The following is an 18,693-nucleotide window of genomic DNA, read 5'->3' on the forward strand; positions in this document are numbered from 1 at the left end:
CCACCCCAACAAGGAATTCTCAGTCACCATCAGGGTGTGCTACAATTCAGCTGAATTCTGACAGTGTGTATCCAGAAATAACACTGGATTCCACAGTCCCACAAGACTGCCCCTCCCTGCTTCCCGACAGCAGAAGAAAGACCAGATTATTACTTGTGCTTCTAAGTAACTGGCTATAGATTAGAGGTTCCAGTGACCCCCATTTTGGCTTCAGACACTGATCACAAATTTAGGTTGTTACCTATATTTCTGACCCACTAGCTATGAATCAGAGTTCCCATGACCTCTTCCTCAGGTTCATTAATTTGCTAGAGCAGCTCACAGAACTCAAAGAAATATGATACTTACTAGATTACCATTTAATTATGAAAGGATCTAAGTCAAGAACAGCCAGATGGAAGAGATGCATAGAGCAAGATATGACAAAGGATCTGGGAGTTCTGTGTTCTCTCCCAGACCACACCACTCTCCCCAAATCTCATGCATTCTCCAGCTCAGTCCTTGTGGGGTTTTTTGGAGGCATCATCACACAGGCACAATTGATTATTAAATCATTGGCAATTGGTGAATGATTCAGCCTCCAGCCGCCTCCCCTCCCCAGAGGTTGGGCGGTAGGATTGAAAGTTCCAACCCTCCAAATCACATGGCACGTTCTCTTGATTCTCCTGGTAAGCAGCCCCCATCCTTAGGCGGAGTCCAAAAGTCACTTTATTAACATAACTGAGGACATCATTGTCACTCCCAACACTTAGGAAATTCCAAGGGTTTCTGTGAGCCTGGAACTATGGACGAAGACCAAAGAAATCTTTCTTATAAATCACGATATGGCAACAGGATAAACAAGAAATCTCAAACTTACAAAAGCACTTTTGAACTCTCCTCTTGAAACAGCCTAAGCAGTTTGCTCTTCACGTTGCGTTTTCCATTTAGGAGCTTTCCCTTTTGGATGTTTTGCTTTCCCATATCCTTTCACTTCTCTCTTTCCCTCCCCACTTCTCTCTTCTCTCTCACTCTTCCTCTGGTATCATTACTGAACTCGTATGAGAGAATGGTATTGTGAAATCTGAACATTTTGTAGGACGTTTCATAGTTTACCCATTTTTAAAGCAACTCACAGAAAGGTGTTAACCTTAGGTACATAGTCATCCTTTCAGATATATAGTCAACAACAGACATAAACCTGTTCGTTAGTGAAAACGGCCTTTACATTTCACTGCATTCAAATATTTATTTGTCTGTTTTTTATATTGCAGTTTATGCTCTTAAGCATGTACCAAGACCATATTGCTTCACTCATTTGCTCATTCACTCATTCATCAAAATGTATTGAGCTACTGCTATGTGTCAGGCACTTTTCTTGGCTCTTGACATAATATGGTATTTAAGTGAAACGTGGTCCTTGTGCTTCAAGAAACTCATAGTCTAGGGAAGGTAGATAGGCAAATAAGTAATGGTGTTAATAGATATTCCCAAAATAAGCAGAGGGGTTAGGATGGTTAGGGACATTCTCCCAAAAGAAATGCGAGCACTGGTTGTGAAAGGTGACTACATGCTGATGGGCAGATGATGGGGATGCAGGTGTGGGTAATGAGCAGAGCCTTCTAGTAAAGCAGGTCGACCAGTGCAAAAGCCATGAGGCTGGGAACTAGAAATTGGAGCAGGACTTGGAAGTGCTGGGAAATGACACCGGAAGGAAAACCAAGGACTTGAAAACAGACGGCCAGGTTAGTGAGAGTGGCCTTTATCCCACTGGCAGAGATGACTGATTTAAGAGTAAGAATAGGTTTTCATTTTATAAGACTGTCCTGATAGCAAGGTGGAGAATGGATTGGATGTGCCAACTCCTAAGGCAAAGAAGCAGATACAGTGTCTCATGAAATTTGCAGATGAGAGGCGGTGGAGCCTAGATAACAAAACTGGAGCAGTGTGAATGTTGACGTGTGCCTGAATGCAGAGAAGTCCAACCATACCTGAGAGCCAGTGTGCCCTGTGTACACACAACCTACTTTAACGGCCTGTCTTCTTCATCTTCCCACATTTTGTAGGTAGAAGGAGCTCAGTGAATGCTATTTGAACTGTCTTCTTGAACCAACAGCCTCAGTGGTTTTTTTCTAAAGCAAATTTTTTCTTCTAGAGGCTTCTCCATTTTTGTGAGTTCCCTTTCACCATATCGCTATGTTTCCCTCCTACCCCACTCCACCCACAGGACTCAATTCTTGAAATAGCCGGAGTGAACAGCATTCTGTTGAAACTTGTAATCTTGGGGCACCTGGGTGGCCTAGTTGGTTAAGTGTCCAACTTCACCCCAGGTCATGATCTCACGATTCGTGAGTTTGAGCCCCACGTCCGGCTCTGTGCTGACAGCTTGGAGCCTGGAGCCTGCTTTGCATTCTGTGTTTCCCTCTCTATCTGCCTCTCCCTGCTCATGCTCTATCTCTCTCTCTGTCTCTCTTTCTCTCTCAAAAATAAACATTAAAAAAGATCTTTTTAAAAGAAACTTGTAGGGGCGCCTGGGTGGCTCAATTAGGTGTCTGACTTCAGCTCAGGTCATGATCTAGCAGTTCATGGTTTGAAGCTGTGCTGACAGCTCGGAGCCTGGAGCCTGCTTCAGATTCTGTGTCTCCCTTTCTCTCTGCAACTCCCCCACCCCACTCATGCTCTCTCTCTCTCTCAAAGATAAATAAACATTAAAAATTTTTAAAAAGAAGAAACTTGTAATCTTTGGGCTTGTATTTTCTCTTAACATAGCTCTATGGAGTTCTTCTCTACAGAGGGAAGCTTGGGGCTTTTCTGATGCTGGAGCATGTTGCTCTTAGTTTGAATCTGACAAAACAAAAGTTAAGTCAAAAATATTAATTCAAGGACACTTAGGTGGCACAGTCGGCACTGACAGTGCAAAGCCTACTTGGGATTCTCTCTCTCTCTCTCTCTCTCTCTCTCTCTCTCTCTATCCTTCACCTCTCGCTGTTTCTCAGAAATAAATATTTAACAAAAAATATTAATTCAGAAAGTTGCCAACCACATGTTGAAAAATAGAGGTTTCTGTCTTGCCCCAGTGTAATATGCAATTAGAAATTGGTTCAGATTTCCAAATTGTAGTGTATCATGTATGTTGCAGGAGTATTTTTCTTTTCCTGGGTTAGTCCTGATTCATTTTACAGAGGAAATGTCTGACACCCTCACCTTTCTTTTCAATATTTCTTTCAAGGAGCAATTCCATCTTTACAGGACATCTTTTACTACAGAATGATCTTGAGTTGGGATATGCAATGTTAAACGTGTCCTCTGAGCGGGGGAAATGTCATCTGAGAGATGTGTCTCTTCATTTTATTCCATCTGTCTCTGTAATGACAGATACTCAGTTGAAAACTAAAAAATAACCCAGTTGAAAACTGAACAGTTTAACTTATTTTTCCCAATTATTTGCTTTCGTTAGAAAAATACCTGATATTCTCTAATCTAGCAAAATATTTCAATTTTTGTCTAGATAATGAGTTTCATATAAAAATATCATAGAATTTTAAGATTTTTCTCCTTTCTTATTTTCTCTTACAAAGTGTTTAACCTATATATATCCTATACCAGTTTTACCCTTGGGTACATAAATGTACGGAAATTATGAAGACTTTTCTGATCCCTTGTATCCACTAGATAGAATTACCTGCTTCTTCCTCTCTGCCTCACTAGAGATGGCATGGGCACAGTATCTTAAATCAGATTCCTCTATGAACCTATAAGCTTTTGGGCAGCAACCTTGCTCCTTGATCTTTTAATCTTCAGGATCTTGCACTGTCCCTGCATAGTTGGCCCTCAGTTTGGTGGATAATTGATAATCAGTCCAAATTTTCTACAGGATCTCAAAATATTGGCTTATCATTTATGCATGTAGTTCTTCTGGTGTATAGATTATGAATACTTTATTTCAGATGTGATTTAATACAGGTAATGTAATAAAATCTGCATAACAGTTGTACTTGGAAACTTTTCAATTGGGTATTCACTTCTCTGGTTTTAATTCAGACAGTGTGTATATATATACACCACACACACACATATATGTATGTATATATGTATATGTGTGTATTTATACGTACATATGTATGTGTACATACAAATACATATATATATATAATCTTGAAGTTTATTTAGTTGTCTTTATATATGGATGCCCAAAAATCAAGGCAATTATAAGAAAATATCCACTTTAGAGGCAAAGTTTATGAATCCATGTAGTACAGCGTAAAAGATTCCATATAAATATGTAGGCTTTCCTCATTTTCTACTTTCTCTTATTCCTTTTTAAATGTTTTTAAAATAGTTTTTAAGTATATTTTCAATAGGTAATGATGGTTCAAAGTTCAAAAGGTACAAAGGAATATAAAATAGAAGGTATCTCTCTCCCAGCCTACTTCTTATGTCCTTCCAGAAACATTCTCTATATGCAAAGGAGAATATATATAAATGTGTACATATATAATCACAAAGTATGTATTATATATGTATGTATTAACATTGGCACAAACACAAACATTGTTATGCATGCTGTTTTTTTCACTTAATATATCTTGGCTTTCTTTATATCAATATTCATCTTTTTGTTTATTTTTAGCCAGATGTTAATGAGGAGAAGGAAGATATACTTGAATCCTTTGCAAAACCTTTACAAAATCTTTATAAAATGCTTTCATATGCAGAATAGAAATACTTCTTGCCATTCAATAAGATGGGAGTCACCAGAATGTTTCACCTCCTAGACCAGAGCTGTTCAGTAGTAAGATAATGTGAACTAGATATGTAATTTTAATCTAGTAGTCATATGAGAAAAAAGTAAAAAGAAACATATGAACTTTTTTTTAGTAATATGTTTTATTTAACACAATGTATCTATAATATTACCATTGCAATATCCAGTCAATGGAAGCAATTATTAGTGAGATGTCTTATGTTCTTTTCTTCTTGGTCTTTGAAATATAGCCTGTATTTTGTACTTAGAATACATCTTAGTTTGACTAGCCGTATTTCAAGTGTTCAATAGACAGATTTGGCTGGTAGCTACTGTATTGAACAGTATAGTTCTAGGCCTTCTTACTTACCAATAGTTTTAACTAGAAATAATTTCTGCACAGAAACCTAAAGTTTTATTCACTAACATCTAATTTTGAAATAAGACTTCAGATGATACATAGATTTTCTTTTAAAATGAAATATTAGGAGACACCTGGATGGCTCAGTCAGTTGAGCCATGACTCTTGATTTCAGATCAGATCATGATCCCAAGGTTATGGGATTGAGCCCTGAGATGGGCTCCGTGCTGAGCATGAAGCCTGCTTGGGATTCTCTCTCCCTCTTTTTCTGCCCCTCTCCCCGCTCTCTAAAGTAAAATTAAAAAATGAAATATTGAGCCAATGTTTTTAGTTGCAGATTGATTCTGCTTTGTTTGTTTCTGATTGGTGGCAATGCTCTTTTAAATAGGCACATATTAAATGTTTGTATATTCTTCTTTATACTTCTACTTTATTTGTTACGAGGTCTCTTTGTCAGTATTATAATTTAATTCCTATTGTTTAGCTATATCCTAAGAAACCATATGTCTTAAATATTCTTAAAATAATAACACAACTGAATTTTTCTAAAATTGGTATAATCAAGTTTGTAAAAAATTCATTTTTTAATTTTAAGTAGGAAGTGCATTGAAAATGTTTATAATGCATTCTGCCAGTTATAAATGGTAGAATTTAATGACACCATATATAGACTGAAAACACACACAAAAAAAATCTTTCCAGGTGGGTCCCATGTGTTTTCCCTTTGTCCAGGATAACAGAGAAGATAAAGATAAATAAATGATTTCATGGTGTAAACTGAAGCCACTCAATAAATATTTCAGTGCTTAATGGAACATCTGATGACCAGAGGATTTTAATTTATTTTTTATTTTTGTTTTTGTTTCCTACCCCCTCCTTTGTCACATATACCATCCAGAAAGTTAAATTTTCTTAAAAGATTCCATATTCAAACCCTGAGCATTGTAAGCAAAATAAGCAGTGATAAAAATTTACTGAAGGAATCCGTAGACAAACCAACATTATAGCAGAAATGTACACATTAGATTAGAAAACAATTTTCAATCCATGTTGACTATTTTAGTATAAGTATGTGGTTTTAAAGTCTTTTACATTTTATTAAAATTTTATTAAGCCCAGGGAAGTTGAAATTTTCTTGTTAAATTCTTGAAGGAAAAAACTAAAATTTTCCTTAATACATTCATTAAGTGAAAGAAAATAAAGTGTTTTGATATGCTTACTTATTGCATATTCAGGGCAAAAGTGGTCAGGTCATACTCATGTCTACTAGAATCCAGCCACGTGGTGCTAAAGCTAGAGGCCTCCAGACACCTGGATGCCTCAGTCGGTTAAGTGCTGACTTCAGCTCAGGCTATGATCTCACAATTTGTGAGTTCAAGCCCCACATCAGGCTCTGTGCTGACAGCTCAGAGCCTGGAGTCTGCTTTGGATTCTGTGTCTCCCCCTCTCTCTCGGCCCCTCTTCCATTTGTTCTCTCTCTCTCTCTCTCTCTGTCAAAAATAAGTAGACATTTAAAAATAGAAGAAAAAGATGGAGGCCTCTATAAACTGGCTAAGTCTGGAAGGGTAATGGAAGGGCATAGATGGGCTGGGACACACAAAAGACACAAGACATTCCGGGCAATAATTGCCTTCCTCTCCTGATTCTGCACAGTTGACATTTCTGGTTCAGTAAAAAATATCAGTAGACGAATAGAAAACATGAAAGAAACACATACCTCTAGGATTGGTTTCTAGATTATAGTTCCTGCTTCAGACTCACTGAAGTGACCAGCCTCTGCCCCCAAACGACCAACTAGTCCAAATACTGAATTGAAAAACTGCTCATGTTCTCTCACTATGTTCTACCTGTGCATGCCCCCCACTTAAGCCAGAGAACAGCCCTTATTCTGCCAACCTGCGGTCAGTTACTTCCCTACAGCCCCTAACCTTTAGTATCTTTGGTATCCTTTGTGGGTGTTGAGTGCTACAACTGTCTAGTATTGGTATCACCTTGCCTTCATATCCCAAAGCCCCCCATGCAAAAAGAGTTTTAGCATTCTGTTCTGGTGGGCAGCTGGGACCGCCCCCTCATTGTATTCCAGGGGAAAATAGCCATCAGCATCTTCTTTGCTATGCGCACACTATTTAATCCAGTCTGCTGGCACTAGTCTATGGTATTCTGTTTGCCCTCACTGTAACTGCATAACAACCTCTATTATTTAAAAACAAAAATCCTTTGTTTATAAACATTTCCTAGGATGTAAAATCCAAACTTCAACTTTCAAAGGGACACTTGCTTTCTGTCTACAAAGAACACTAAGAAAAACCTAACAAGGAAAAGCCACAATAGGTCCTCAGTGAAGCCAGTCTTGAGGTTAACAACAGTAGACTCTCCGTTCCATTCTCGAGGATATATGGACAGCTACAGTGAAGAAATACCGACAGAGCTTCTCCCAGAGACTCTGATTCTATGAGAACACATTATTCCCTTCATGATCAGGACTGGAGCTTACTGCGTACAACCCATGTTTCTAAATAGACTTGTAAGTAAAGACAGTAAAGTATCTCTGCACAAGTCGTATAGTTTCCAATAAGAAAAAGGAATATTCCCCTTATCTTAATAAACAGAACAGAACTTTTTTTGTTTGACAATTTGAAGAGTCTGTGTGTTATGAACTGACTGTACAAGGCAGAAAAGAGCAGTGTCCTGGATTTCATGCTGAATTCTTGCAGTTTGCTAACACTTTGATTTCCTTCCCAAAACAGATGGGACTCCATTTCCAAAAGCATACCTAGATTATTACACATGATGTGGAGGTCACTCATTTAACTCGGAGATGTTTCTCTGGTGCCCATCACCAAACTCTCTTGAGACGTTAATAAATAGCTGGAGAACGGGCCTTTCCATATGCTAAGGCTGGCTTCAGTGGCTCTCCTGAGTTCTGAGCAAGTTGGTCAGGGGCTGAAGGAGCAGCCTGAGTTCTGCTAGGAGCATGGTGCAAATAATGCACAGATGTAGTGCTCATGGGAAGACTACACGTACTTGAAGTGGTGAAAATGTAGTTCCATAACACTTGCACCCAGACTACTTACAGTGACCGGTAATTAAAATTGTACAGCTCGACATCCAGAAACAATTGATGGTGCGCGGTATTCATTACATGACGATGAAGCATCCAGCCACCCTGGCTTTACTTTTGTGCAGCAGTATGTCCCTTCTTCTACACACCCCTGTCTTTCATCTTCTATTGATGCTTGTTTGGTTTTCTCGGCAGTTTCCTCAGTGTATTGTGCTCGAAAGGTATGAGAGGAAAAAGGAAAAGTACAACTCAAAACAGTTGACTCTATTACTCTAAAAAAAATAAAGTCATAAAGATGTCCTATAATTCTTAATTTTACGGTCCTTCAATTGTCACCTCCCAGCCATAAAGAAACAGTCATTGATATGCTCTGCACATCACCAATCTAAAGCTTTCAGGAACTGTTCATGTAAAAGCAAAGTTCGTTTCCGTTTTCCTCAATACTGGGCTCTGGAGATTTTCTTTTTCTTTTTTGGTGTAGAGGTTATGTCACTCCCATGTGTCCAGACCATAAATCAGATCTCCTTTAGGGGGACTGCTTTTCCAGCTGGCCTCTCATGTCATTGCATTAGTCAGTGAAGGTTCTCAAGAAATAGACTGATCAGATTGTTACTCTTAAAATAGTTAAAGGAAACAACTCTAATTTCAAATATTTGCATTGATAGATTTATATGAAAACGTGTGTGTTTATTTTGCAGGATACTGGTTTAGAAACAGGACTGTCATTTTAGCTAAACCTACTTTTAGTGGATATAAAAGTGTTGCTTTTTTTAGTTGAAGGGATAAACTTTCCTCATGTGAAGTACTTTTCTGCTGCTCCGATGCTGTTCATGTAGCCTGTCTGTTTTTTGCTCTAATCTGGGCCTTGCCTTCCAATTCTTCATCACACTTAAGGATATGTCTGACTCCAAATAGAATCAGTCGAAGATCAGTTTAGATGGTAAGATCTGAAATTAGAAGTTTAGAGTAGGAGGGAGTACCATTTGCTCTGGTCAAATGGCACCCAAAAGTGTGGCACAGACATCGCAGTGAGGATGCTGTTTACTTTCTCTTGCACACCTGTTTCTGACAGCCCACAGTCACAGCTCCACCCCTATTCATACGTTCTGAAAAAAGCGAGTATAGAATAGTCGCTTACTCGGTATTTATGGAATAAGCCGTTATGTAATGACAACAGAATCAGTTAAACATACATTTTTTTTCTCTTTTTATGCACTACTTGACATCAAAAGCAAAAAGAGGTAAGTTGGCTATGAACTTGTAGGTGAACCTCATTTCCTTTAATATATTTATTCCTGAGTAGCTTTGCTTCAAACAAGTTTCTATAAGTTAAATACTTTTACGTTAGGAAGCTTTTCATTGTAAATCCTTATTCTTTGAAAAATGAATAAGCACCTTCTGTAAACCTGGATTCTAAAAATATTTAATATCTAAAGATACTGCTTTTCCTCTGAGTTATACTTAGGGTTTGATTCACTTCTGAGGACATAGTGCATTTTGTAACACTTGGTTTAGTTCAGGGGTTTCTGAATTGTTTCCCCCCCAAAATATGGATTAAATCAGGATTTCTTCTTTTCTAAGAAAAGTGAAAAAGGCCAAGAAACAGCTGACATTGGTGAAAACCTATAATTTTCAGATCCATCGCTTTACAGAAGAGGATGCCCTGAACCTCTCAGAATATTTTCTAGTGTTGGGGTTTTTTTTTAATGATAAAAAATATTAAATAAGCAAATCAAACACATTTCACGGAGTGGTGTCTCATATGTTTTTCTTTTCGGGATATATTTTTACAATTGATCTTTTTAGTGGGTTTTCGGTGGTAGTTTGTTTAACTTATTTCTCTTTTGTGTCTTTTTGATGATGAATTAATTCTGACATTTCAAGGGTATAGCTGGTCTTCATCTGCCACGTGCTATAACTGAGTTTGCTGAATGAGAACAGACCATCATACCACCTTGAGTTAACTCTGTGCCAACTACCATTGTCCTTGGGAAAGGTCATTTCTGAACAACAGGCTATTTTCTAAAAGGTGTCTAATTGGTGTAAGAATCTGGCAGCAAAATGTACTTTTACCTCTTGGTGCCACTGTATTTCATCCACCTCCCCTCCTTTATCTTCTGTCTTTCCCACCATAGGAGTTGATTACATGTGCTCATGGTTTCATTATACATTGTTCAGAAGCAGAAGGTTGACTATACTGCAGGGCATTTTTATATTTCTCTTTCGCAAGGTTTGAAATAAAAAATAGATTGTGAATATTGCTTTGTTTTATCAGCTAGTCATATGATATCCATCAGGACAGCAAATGGAAAGCTGGATGAGAGTTTTTGTCTGATCTATAATGACTGAAAGGTCTAAAGATGCTCCCTCTCCTTCGCAAGCCATGCTCTGATTCTACATCATTGAAGACAATTTTAATGCTTGTCACCAAAATGTGATAAACTATATGCAGTTGTCATTTGTATGAAGGTGGAGCCAGATGTTTTTTAAAGATTTGTTATCAGGTCATATTTGTGCATTGTCTATATTGAATTTTTTCTATGTATTTCAACAATTCTGTCTTTACTGTTCTCTGGAAAATTTTAATGAATGATGATTGTTTCTATCACGGGTATAAACATAAAATGGAACTTGCTGTGTTAAACACTGATGGAAAGATAAGGCTGAAGTGTCTGGTGACATGATTTAGCAGATTACACTCCTGTGTAGTCAGAAATAAGGCTATTATGTCTTATCAGTGGATACTTCCAGAGAAACTAATGTATTAACAGGAAATGTTGTATGTTTTGCAAAACGGGATGAGATAGCCAACTCTATGTGTTTGATTATAAAATGCTAAAAGTTGATTCACAGCTATCCATTTTTATTAGTGTCAATGCACCATTAAGTTCATCATTTAGGATTTTACAAAAATTTCAACTTTTCCTAATTGCTGTTTATATTTATGTCAATGTTTCTATCTCACGCTCTCCTTATTAATTTTCTTTATATAATGTTTCTACTTTAAATATTTCTTATTTTTTCCTAAGTTCTCTACTCTGTATATCTGGGTTTGTTTGTGTTTTTTTTTCCATTTATGTGTATAGGCATCCATAGGACTATTTAAGTGTTCAAGCCATTACTATTAGGAGAATGTATTTTGATGCTTCTTTCCATTATCTTTTCTGTTAATTCACTAACACATTATTAATCATTTTGTAGATTTAGTGAGGAATAATTTAGTATTGATGTTACTTGGCACCCTTTAAATAATGGCAATTAAAATTTTTTTTCAAGATTTATACATCCAAGTTTTATAATTATCAAAGAAGAGTTAATCACCCATTATCACTAAATTAGCTTTAAAACCTCTATCAGATAGTATTTCCTCTTTCTTACTTCTTTCTTTCGAAAGATGATGATAGGAATGCCTAACTGTAAACTCTCCCTTCTTCAAGTGGGTCCATCAGACAATGCATTAATAAAGTACTAATAAAGAAACAAACCCAAGGATCCTTTAGGGAAGGTAAAATCAGTATATTAACGAGTATTTTTCACCACATGCATCCCCAAGCAAACTACTGTGGGAAAACGAAGAATTATAATGATAACACAGGGTCCTCTCTCTCTGAACCCCAGAGAGTGACCAAGGAGTTTAGATATACTGCAAGGACAGCAGTGGTCAAAGCTATATACAAAAGGGGTTTAGGGGAAGTGAATGCTTTCCCCTGGGTGGTTAGGAATAAAAACAAAACTTGTTAGTTCTGAATGGTCCAAGAGAAGAGCATTTCAAATGAATGTAATGATAGGGGGGAAAAAAAAATCATTGCCAAGATGATTTCATCATATGGTCTATCTTGGCTTTTTTAAATTTTATTGTTGGCGAAGGCATTTACTTTGTTTCTTCAAGCTGAAAAGCTCACGGTCACCTTGACTTCTTCCCATTGTCCCTCATGTGTAACCAATGACCACTTCCTGTCAATGGACCTGGGCTATATGCTTTCACAGACATTCTCTCACCTGGTGTGCAAAGTTGTATTTAATGTCCTCACTCAACAGAAAAACTGAAGCTCAGAAAAGTTAAGTCACTTCTTCAGTGTCCCTCAGCTACTGTTTGTTTGATGGAGCAGGATCTAACCACAAAGGTCTCTCTGATGGACTTTAAATCTCATGCTGAAATGGAGGGAAGTCAAGGAGCACAGGGGTGAGAGAATAGAGAATGAGGAGGAAGGCAAGGAACCACCGAGAATTGCTGCAGAAGCATCGTTGGCAGATGGAAGAAAATTACTGTGATTAACCCATTATCTGTCCCCAAGGATTATTGTGTAAAGCCCTCACTTAAGACCTGGCTCTGTGCACAAGTATGGCAGTAACTAATCATGGGGAGCGTCTTTGTGCTGTTATCTGCAAATAACCAGAATTCCTGAGTTTGGGAGGCTTTTCTTTAATAATTATGCGATTTTTCTGTCTCCACTTCAATGCACAGTGCCTAGAAACTTGTATTCTCTGCTAACTACTCAAATATCATATTCTGTCATCAGTTTAGTTTTCCCCAGTACCACTGATTTGACCACTTTGACGTTTAAAATGCTTTTTTGCTAAGAAGGAAGTCAGTAAAAATTTGAGTACAGGCATTCATTTAGAATTTGTGCTTTTGTCTTTTGTATATGTCTTTTCCCCTGAGTTTCCCTGAATTAAAAAGTATACATTTGTTTTACAACCCTTAGACTGTAAGTTTGGAAAAAAATTTAAGTTCTCAGTTTACTTAGGCTAGAAAGGTACTGGGTATGGAGTAAGAGATAAGAGTAGGGGTGAAAATTGCTTCCACTTGGGAGCAATTAACAAAGGCTCCTTATTACTTTGCTAGGACTCCCATAACAAAAGACCACAGACTGAGGGGCTTAAACAATATACATTTATTTATCCGTAGTTCTGGAAACTAGAAGGCCAAGATCAAGGTTGAGCAGGATTGGTTTCTCTGGATGCCTCTCCCCCTGGCATGGAGATGGCCACCTTCTCCTCACATGGCCTATGTGAGCCCTTCCCTGGTGTCTGTGTTCTCGGTCTCCAAATCCCTTCTGCTCATAAGGCTATCAATCAGATTGGATTAGAGTTGACCCTAAGGCAGCAGCATTTCCACTTAATGACCTCTTTAAAGATCCTATTTCCAATATACAATAGTTACATTCTGAGGTAGTGGTAGGGCTTCCAACATACGAGTTTGGGGCGACAAAATTTAGTCCATTACAGGCTCGTTGGGGCATTCCACTGGGCTTGTGTGCCTCTCTCTGCAGGGGTACAAAGAACATCACTTTAACCCTTCTGATCCTCAGTGTCCTGATATCGAAAATGAGGATCATGACAACTAAACTCAGTTGAGTTTTGTGAGCCCGAAAAAGCTTTTGTTCACTATAAAAATCATACAGAAGGTGACCATGCACAAACTCCTTAACCTTCTTAGGCCTCAGTTTCTCATTTCTAAAGTAAAAATAAATCCTGTCTCTTTAAGTTTTTTTAGGCATGAAAGAGCTGTTGCATGCAAAATCCTTAGCCTGATGTCTGCATATATACAGCACTTACTAAATGTTCCATGTTACCATTATTTCTCATCTTCTTTCTTCTACATTCCTTCTGCTCTTCTTTTTCTGTCATTGCCCAAATCCCAACAAGTAACTAGTTTGCAAGCATATGGCCAGGTGTGTGGAAAGAAGAAAGAGGAATATTCTTTCATCTTTCATAAGGCCGCAAAAAAAGATGTCTCTATGTTTTGATTATTAACTAGGGAGTTATTTTAGGACAATCTATAACTATCTCTGTCGACGTTCTGTTTAATAACTTTCGTCATTACACATTTTTTCTTTTCTACTATTAATCGTCTGTCCTCACTGAAGGGTCCTTACTGAATATTGACCATTTACTCCAAGTAGGTAAGACTTCTGTTCCAAAGTGATATCCATTTGAAAATAACAATAATGTCAATATTTATGACAGCAGTTGTTTAAGTGGGTAAATTTAATTACTGAACCCATCTTTCTTTAACAGTCTTGGAAATAGTATATCAAGTTAACACGGGTATTAACTGTCTCACCAAGAGGCATGTTTGCCATTTGTATCATGGATTTTCATTTTTCCCGCCAAGTTTTGAAGTATATGAGTTGCCATTTGTAAATGAGAAAGGAAAGAAAAGGGAAAACACATATGCTGTTCCTTCTCACTTTTCTTGTTGAAGAAAAAATGCTAAAAAATCATGGCCATATGAAAGATAGAGGAAAAGGTGCTCAGGGAGAAATAGAACATGAAAGTGAGAAGGTGAATTCCTAGGTGAGTCAGAGAAAGAAATGTGGAAATAGAGTCATTATACAATGGAAAAGAAAGATATTTCTCTGATCTATAGACCAATGACCTTGAAGCTGATCCTAGGGAAATTTCTGGAAGTGGATGCACTTCTTATGCTCAGTATCAAATAGGGATTACTAACAGCCAGCATGAGTTCATCAAGAATAACCTGTGCTAGACTTACTTTCACTCTCTATCTAATAAGATCAGGGAAAGTGGTAACATAATATACCTGAATTCTGGCAAAAAAACTAACCATGTATTTTGTAATATTTTTTAGAATAGAAAGATTCTAGATGATGTAATTGGTTAGGTCTGTAACCGGTTTAATGACATCTTCAAAGGGCCCAAATTCATAGATTAATATTCATAACATATGGTTTCTACTTATCCTGACCCCATTATTAGTTACTAATCTTAGATAAAGATGATGATATCAAGGTCATGATTATCACATTTTCTAATCTGAGGGAAAAATAACAGGGTGAGAACATTAATATGCTAGATGACAGAACAGGATCTAAAAGATGCATCAGGTAGGAAAAGGTGATACTTACTGGCAGTAAACAACAAGTTAAAAGTATATGAGGGGCACTTGCCTGGCTCATTCAGAGGAGCATGCAACTCTTGATGTCAGGGTCATGAGTTAAAGCCCCACGTTGGGTGTAGAGATTACTTAAAGAAATAAAACATTTTTTAAAAGTACATGAACTATTGTATTGGGATTCCAGACACCCCAAGTACAAGTTGGAGAAAGCATGACTTGACAGCACCCTCTGTAGCCAAAGCAAGCCCATAGGTAACAGCAGGGTGATGTACCTGCCAAAAAAAAAAAAAAATTCCATGCAGGCTAATGCTCTTTTAATATCTCAATGAGGCAAGATTGCCGCCCCACTCCACCAATCACATCTTATCCCATGTGATTTCCTTTCTGAAGACCTCATTTTTAGAAGATTGTTGCACAAACTGGAACATGGTCAGAGAGCAAGGAGGCAAGTGAGGGAAGTTGAAATTGAGTCCTGTGAAGAAGAATGTCATTACTTGGCCTGAGGAAAACTCAGGGGACAGAGAATCTTCATAGGAAAATGTGTAGCGCCTGGCAGAGTTCGTGGTCATGAGGGAAGGAGATAAAGTATGGAAAATAAGACCTCATGAAACGGTAGGGATGCATCAGTTCTCAGGTCTGGAACCCCAGGGGCTGGGGAGGCTGGCCACTCTGGAGGAGACCGTGTGCCACAGAGAGGTGGTGCGCTGCCATCCCGCAGAGCATCTGGGCACCAAGAAAGCTGTCCATACTGCTGCACCACTACCAGTTGTGGTCTCCAGATCAGCTTGCATCTGCAGGGTCCCCGCCCACTCTCACCACTGCCAGCTGAGCCAAAACACAGAGGTGCTCCCTGCCACCTTCCACATGTGGCTCTCCCTCCCTCCCCAAACAGCCACCAGTGGACTCATGGGACTTTCTAAGGCACTGGCTTTTTAAGAAATTGGTTAATTTTCTAAATTGCACTAGGAAGTTTAAAAGTAATTGAAGCCTATGACCAGACGTCTCTTCCTGTTCATTCATTTATAGAAATTGCATATTATCACCATTCTTTCACCCTTCATCTTGCTTTGTGTTTTTGAGGTAATTGGTTGCCTTCAAATTACTATGTCAACTATCTGGTGAAGTTCTTATTTTTTTAACTTTTTTAAAATGTTTATTTATTTTTGAGAGAGAGACAGACAGACAGAATGCAAGCAGGGGAGGGGCAGAGAGAGAAGGAGACAAAGAATCCAAAGCAGGCTCCAGGCTCCAAGCTGTCAGCACAAAGCACAACGCGGGGCTCAAACTCATAAACCATGAGATCATGATCTGAGCCAAAGTTGGCCGGCTAACCAACTGAGCCACCCAGGTGCCCCTGGTGAAGTTCTTATTTATGTTTTTTTTTTTTGACTCTATGACCCTGATATTTTCTAGAGGCAGCTACTGTTAATTTGAGAGACAATCAGAGTAGTGAGTAGAAAATAGGCTTCATCACCAGGAAAGTCGTACTGTTTTAGATACTTGCTCCACCACTTTCTAGCTTTGTGACTGTGAGCAAGTTAATATATATGGTGATCGTATATTAAGTTAGTCAGGAAATGTTTGCGGAACACCTACTATGATTTGTTGTTCTGTATTTGTTGCTAGTGCCGTGAAAAATGTGAAAGGAAAAAAATAGCCTCAGGTATATGAGATTCTGATATTGTCTCATATATCAAAAATACTCGTTTTCTTATGGTAGGAATAGTGAAAACAATACCTTCAGAGTGTTGCTAAGACTTAAAACAGATAACTAGTATAAAGTTCCTAAGAGAGATTACATCGTGTTGATTCAGCAAATAATTTCCTTCCTTCTTTCTTCTTCCCTTTTCTTTTTAAACTTCCTTTCTAGTCAGCTTTTGTTTATGGAGGAATGTCAGATAAGGGTAGTCTTCATGTGTACACCAGTAGAGACCTGTCAGTGCTTTAAGCTATATTATCCCTTATTCATCTGCCCTTGAAGCACTAACAATCTCTCGAATATGCTGTGACATTTCTCAGGCCTGTAACCTTATGAATGTACAGTGTTATCTAGTTCAGTTCTGAGCATTTCAAATACTATAATTTTATGATGAAAGATTTTATTGCTATTAGTAGAGATCATAAACCACTTATAGTTGCCAAGACATTCTTTGGCCAACTCCTCTTTTTAGGCATCAGACTAGATGTTACAACCTTCAGGAAGCATTCCCTGACCACGTAGATTTAATTAAGTATTTCTGCTCTGAGATCCCCACATTTCCCTATTCTAGAAAGCAGTGCACTGATTTGTGTGTAAATTCAATGCAGCCTTTGGCTTATACAATCCTGGATTCAAATCCAGCTCCACCTCTGGGTGGACTTTGGCTAGTTACTTAACCTAAGTCTCCCTTTCCTCATCCATCAACTGTGATTAATAAGACAGGGTTACAGGAGAGCATTCATGTTAAGTGCCTACACAGTGCCTGGTACATGGTAAGCAATAAATAAGTGCTAGGTGCTGTTGTCATCATCATCATCGTTGTCATCGTCACCATCACCATCATCACCATCATCATGACACTTTATTGTAATTGCTGGTTGAATATGCTTGTTTTACCCAGTTGGCCAGGGACCATATCTTTCCTGTGTTCCTTTTGTTCCCAATGCCTAACAGTTTTGAACACATACTAGGAGTTTAGTAACTTGATTGTTGAACAGTTGGGATGAGTTCTGGTGGCTCAGATGACAGTAATGGCTGCTGGGGCTCTTTAATATATCCTACACGAGTCACGTAATTGTCATCTTTTATGCCCTCAGAAGAGATCAGGCCTCACTCCTTCAGGAGTGAGTCTACCCCACAGTAGATCCTAGAAAGAGCAGGTGAGATCATGTGGAGCCCACAGCAGCTCAGAGCTAGGAGAGATTTTCCCATTCCCCAACCCACCCCTTTCATTTTCCAAAGTACAGGCTAATTCACATCCCATTGTTCATCTGGGTTAGATGTATATGTAACTGGAGGGCTAGCTACCTGAGAAGAGAGTTTAAAAAAACTTTTTTTAATGTTTATTTATATTTGAGAGAGAAAGAGAGAGTGCACAAGTGGAAGAGGGGTAGAGAGACAAGGAGACAGAATCAGAAACAGGCTCTAGGCTCTGAGCTGTTAGCACAAAGCCCAATGCGGAGCTCAAACCCATGAGCCATGAGATCATGACTTGAGCCAAAGTCAGACACTTAACCAATTGAACCACCTAGGCACCCCGAGAAGAGAGTTTTAGAAGACAGTTGAGTCAGAGCAATATGGCTACTTTTCAAATTTTATTTTTCCATCTATCACCATCTTATTTGTGGAATTTGCTTTTTAACCTTTAAGAACAACACTTAAATAACAAGTGCAAAATAGTAATGATAATAAGCCTAGAGGCAATGTTACTTCCAAAGGAGAAAAAACTGATACGACAAATGTAAGGAATATCTACCACTTATTAAACAATTCATTAAGGGACTACACTGTGGTCCTGCTCATCTACTTGCTAAATTCCATCACAGAGCATATTTCTAATGAATAATAATTTGTAATTACCTTAGCAAAAAAAATTTCTAATGTAGGGAGATATGGGAAAAATTAGACTCTGTAAATACTCAAATTAATTCTAAGGCTTGTCATTCCATAGAGGCCAAAATTTTTCTATAGAAGAGCTTTACCTCCC

General features: G+C 38.1%; 1 protein-coding gene across 1 annotated transcript in view; it reads left to right on the forward strand.

Moving 5' to 3' along the window:
- The window catches only part of BICD1 (BICD cargo adaptor 1), a 139,257-nt gene that overhangs the window by 112,163 nt on the left and 8,401 nt on the right, over window positions 1–18,693 (forward strand). Inside the window, exon 9 of the mRNA XM_039247703.1 lies at window positions 9,378–9,386. Within this exon, the coding sequence (XP_039103634.1) occupies window positions 9,378–9,386 (9 nt within the window). The remainder of the gene's footprint in view (window positions 1–9,377; window positions 9,387–18,693) is intronic.

The sequence above is a fragment of the Hyaena hyaena genome, unplaced genomic scaffold (genome assembly GCF_003009895.1).
Source record: "Hyaena hyaena isolate Hyena2069 unplaced genomic scaffold, ASM300989v1 scaffold_303, whole genome shotgun sequence".
Taxonomy (NCBI): Eukaryota; Metazoa; Chordata; class Mammalia; order Carnivora; family Hyaenidae; genus Hyaena; species Hyaena hyaena.